At 48.7% G+C, this 4,852-nt stretch overlaps 1 protein-coding gene across 1 annotated transcript; it reads left to right on the forward strand.

The window, feature by feature from the left end:
- Window positions 1-529: 529 nt before the first annotated feature.
- Window positions 530-4,571, forward strand: LOC127297533 (uncharacterized). The gene is made up of 15 exons (XM_051327860.1): window positions 530-981; window positions 1,065-1,146; window positions 1,339-1,764; window positions 1,915-2,080; window positions 2,188-2,340; window positions 2,541-2,638; window positions 2,752-2,843; window positions 2,939-3,009; window positions 3,087-3,222; window positions 3,448-3,507; window positions 3,589-3,671; window positions 3,744-3,820; window positions 3,936-4,006; window positions 4,130-4,187; window positions 4,258-4,571. The coding sequence occupies exons 1-15, from the start codon at window positions 728-730 to the stop codon at window positions 4,393-4,395; spliced, it is 1,965 nt and encodes a 654-aa protein (XP_051183820.1). The 5' UTR covers window positions 530-727; the 3' UTR covers window positions 4,396-4,571.
- The last annotated feature ends 281 nt before the right edge of the window (window positions 4,572-4,852 follow it).

Consider the following 4,852-nt stretch of genomic DNA (forward strand, 5'->3'; position numbering starts at 1 on the left):
CCACCCATGGTGCTCCGCCGTGCCGGAGACGCTACGGCTCACCAGCCTCCCGCAGTCAGGGCAGGGGATCGTCGGAATGAATGGGCTACGACGGCGCAAAACGCTGGTGCTGCTAGAGCTCGCGCTACGCATCCCGGCGACTGCAGTTGATGACGACGAGTGGAGGAGGCGCGACGGCGGAGACCGACCTAGGGTTCTTGCCAGAGTGGGGAATTGGGGGCAGCGTGGGGAATTTGCAAACAGTTACTCATTTGCAAATAAGCCACTGCTTAAATCCTTTGTCAACAAATGCCGCCACCACGAGGAGTGACCGACCTGCTCCATTTGACAAGTTCGTGGACCGAACTACTCTGCCACGTGGGCCCCACGACTGCCAGCTCAGCTCGTACACAGGCTCTACATGCAGGAGTGACCGTAGAAAACATTTTATGCGTATTCAGTTACCGCCACAGCGTATTTCCGATGTACGGTGACTAATTCGATCCGACGTGACAAGTTAAATTACTAACCATGTATTTAACTCATGTTGAAACCTCCCCGAGATTTGACCGCCACAAACATATAAAACCCCACCGGCGCGGCGGCGCCGCCCACGCGACGCCAAGGCGACCAGCCCAAGGTCCGCATCACCTTCTTCCTCCGAGCGGACGCCACCCCAGCGAGCTACCAACTCCTGCACGCTACTCGCGCCGCCGCCCGCCCCGTTCAAACGAACCCCACCCCACCCATGGCGGCGGCGCTGCTGACGCCGACGCAGCGCTACGCGGCGGGGGCCCTGCTCGCGCTCGCGCTGCGCCAGGCGCAGATCCACCAGTCCGTCCTCCTCGGCGCCCCTTCCCCCGCCGCCGCCGCAGACGACGAGCGCGCCAGCAGCGCCAGCGGCGGGAGCAGCGGCAGCTCCGGAGGCAGCGGGGAGGACGCCGCCGACGACGCGGGGCTCTGGACGCACGACTCCCGCGGCCTCCTCCGCCCCGTCTTCAGGTTCGCCCCCAACATTGACTGCGAATTCTGACACGAACGCTTCAGCTTCACTTACTCGCGGTTTGGGGATCGCCGTCTGCCAGGTTCCTGGAGATCAACCCCGCGGCGTGGGCGGGGCTGGAGGAGACGGCGGCGTCGCCGGAGGCCAAGCACCACATCGGCGCGGTACGAGCCACCACACCCTCCCACACGGCTTCCATCCTACCCTGTGCTCGCCCCCTCGGTTCGATTTACATTTCAGCCAGTGGGCTCATTTGGGGATTCCACACTGTGGGATTTGGGATTAAGCTCCGAACACATAGCTTTGTTTATCCCCAATTGTGCTTCTAAGCGTCTCATTTCACTTCCATTCTGTAGTTCCTAAGGATGATCTTCGAAGAAGACGCCGAGAGCTCTTCGGACAGATCCGACCAGGAGCACGCGCTGGCCAAAGGAGTCGATGTGATGGCAATGAGTTTGAGAAGTGATCATGTAGAGGATGAATCAACCAAAGAAGGCGATCAAGGTCCCTCTACCAGTTCCGGTACGGCCGAATCCCCCGCGGGAGGCTCTCCCGAGGACTTGCTGGGAGTCGATAAGCTGTCCCTGGACGACGTTCCTGCCACCGATCACCGCAAGATGTCGTTGCTGTTCGCGCTTCTCTCTGCCTGCGTGGCTGATAAGCCCGTCTCGCAAGAGGAAGAGGACAGGAAGTCATCTCGCTTCAGGAAGGGCTACGACGCTCGGCATCGGGTCGCTCTTCGGTTACTAGCAACGTGGCTTGATGTGAAGTGGATCAAAATGGTTTGTACAATCTATTCTTTTTCAGTGCAGCAGAGTTATAGTTATAGATAGAGTTTCACCGAACTGCATTCTGAGATCATCAAACGTAGTGTTGTGTCTTCAGGCTGTGTTACATAGTTTTGTGATCAGCCATTCTGTTATATATTGTAGGAAGCCATTGAGGTAATGGTTGCGTGCTCTGCTATGGCAGCAGCAAAAGAACAAGAACAGTCGGGAGAAAACGCGTCGCCCAAAAGCAAATGGGCGAAATGGAAGCGTGGAGGAATCATTGGTGCAGCTGCGTTGACTGGAGGAGCATTACTGGCTATTACTGGGGGTACGAAAAGAATTATATGGAAATTATGTCGGGACACTAAAAATCTTGAGTAGTTTCTCTTGCACACACTACTCCAGATGGCTCATATTCTCTATTGTACATAACAGGTTTAGCTGCTCCAGCAATTGCTGCTGGATTTGGTGCTCTTGCTCCAACCCTGGGAACACTTATGCCCGTTATAGGTGCCAGTGGATTTGCTGCTATGGCTACTGCTGCAGGATCTGTTGCTGGCTCTGTGGCAGTGGCTGCATCATTTGGGGGTACGTCTAAAGGCCCTGTCCGCACCCTTGTGGTGATGTTATTTTTTGAGCCTTTTCTTGGTCATGCTAAACTGCTATCATGCTATGCCACGTAAAATTTCACTTCTTGTTCACGAGAGATGGAATGGGTCAACAAGAATGATTGTGTGGAAATATTCTACTTAGTTACTTATAACTTTGGAATGATCTTTGTAAATCAGCTGCTGGAGCTGGCTTGACGGGGACCAAAATGGCCAGAAGGATTGGGAGTGTAAAAGAATTTGAGTTCAAACCGATTGGTGAGAACCATAATCAGGGTGTGAGTTCTTCATCTCTTTGTGATCTCACAGCAAATTCCATGTCACTACAATGTCATCAATCCTTTTAGTAATCAACTGATTTGGTCTCTGTAAATGACATTCACCCTTTCAGCGTCTTGCGGTTGGCATCTTGGTTTCTGGATTTGCTTTTGATGAGGAGGACTACATTAGACCTTGGGAAGGATGGAAGGATAACCTAGAAAGGTCTAAATGTTTTTTGAGTACTTTTCCAGATTATAACTGCAGTCCTCCATCCACATGCTTAAAAGCTAAATACAGTATGGAGTAATGAATGGCAGGTATATTCTTCAATGGGAGTCTAAGCATATAATTGCAGTGAGTACAGCAATACAAGATTGGTTAACATCAAGTAATATTTGCAGATTCGTACATCTTGTTTGCACTGTTGCAAATTACTTTAGTTAACATTTATATTTGTTGATGCAGGACTTGCTCTGGAATTAATGAAGCAAGGAGCGATGAGAACAGTTTTAAGTGGCTTTCTTGCAGCATTTGCATGGCCTGCTACTCTGCTTGCAGCTACGGATTTTATTGATAGCAAATGGTCCGTTGCTATAGACAGGTATCTGCAAACTCCAGTAGTATTCAGTACTTGCAATGCCCACCGATTTAGCAGTAGTACTGCTTATTTTCTCTTATTTTTGGAGAATGTGTATTCAAATTCAGGAAGATTGTGATGTTATAACACATTATTATGCATATGCAGTTACGCACTCAACATAGGTTGCAGTGCCATTTTTTCATCAAAGCAAATTGTTTACTGAACTAATCTATTGTGGTCTTTCAGATCAGACAAGGCAGGAAAAATGCTTGCTGAAGTACTTATGAAGGGATTGCAAGGGAACAGGTAATTCCACCTGTAACTCATTTTATTTGGTGCACTTAGTTTCTCGGATTATATTTCCCGCTGATACTAATAACCTCCCAGGCCTGTTACCCTTGTTGGGTTTTCACTAGGGGCGCGTGTCATATTCAAATGTTTACAGGAGCTTGCTTTATCAAGTGATAATGGTATGTTTTGTGTGACGATCTCCTTTATCTTTATAGTTCGTTACAGGTTTACTCACTTGTTTCTGGAAACAGAAGGACTTGTCGAGAGGGTTGTACTCCTAGGTGCACCAGTTTCCGTGAAAGGCGAGCAGTGGGAGCCTGCTAGGAAGGTACCATCCATTGAGCAGAAACATCATGATATGAAGCTGCATGCGTGCCACATTCAAGCATCTTAAACTTGCCACGCTGTTTGCATGACATTGATGTGCCCCTTCTTCACTGCAGATGGTTGCTGGAAGATTTGTGAATGTGTACTCCAAAGATGACTGGATTCTCGGTGTCACCTTTCGTGCAAGGTATAAAACACTGTTGTTTTTCTTATAATTCATACTCCCTAGCTGAGGTTTTGGACTTGATGATCATAGATGGAACATTTAGGGTCGCCATCTTTTCTATGACTTACTAATTCACCCATGCAGTCTACTCACCCAAGGATTGGCTGGAATACAGGCGGTTGATATTCCTGGTGTCGAAAATGTAAGCTTCTTGATCACTGACTCTCTAGGTTCAGCAGTCTCGTACATAACTTTCTGTGCAATTTTTGCAGGTTGATGTTACTGAGCTTGTTGATGGCCATTCCTCCTACCTGTCGGCCGCGCAACGGATCCTGGAGCATCTCGAACTAAACACCTACTATCCTGTTTTTATCCCTCTACCACCGGCGGTTAGCAAGGAACAGATGTAAAGTTGCCTAGAAAAAGATGTCAGTTATACTTGGAGGATCGAGAAGAATGAACTGTGTATATTCTGTATATAGAAGACCTTACGAGCCTTTGACCTTTATTGCATGCCAGTGCTTAGGCGACGAACTTGTCAGTCTGGTGCTATTGTGTGCACTTATGTTCAGTTGCTCCGTGATTATGTCTCTTGCATCCTGCATTAGCTTTTTACCCGTTACAGTTGAGCATTAGATAAATTGCTCCCAAGTCCCAACCAAATCTAAGAGGATAACAGTTAGGAATACATCTAGGAGTGTAACATTGACATTTTCCCTGTATCAACCATAACTCTTTGAATAGAATTTTCATCATAATCACCTGCCTAATTTCGCCTATCTTTCACTACGTTTTCTGCGCGCGGCACATTAGGCATCTAACTGGTTATCACACTTAGTAAGAAATACGGTTGGCAGCTAGGGGCAG

This window comes from Lolium perenne, chromosome 4 (genome assembly GCF_019359855.2).
Source record: "Lolium perenne isolate Kyuss_39 chromosome 4, Kyuss_2.0, whole genome shotgun sequence".
In the NCBI taxonomy this organism is placed as follows: domain Eukaryota; kingdom Viridiplantae; phylum Streptophyta; class Magnoliopsida; order Poales; family Poaceae; genus Lolium; species Lolium perenne.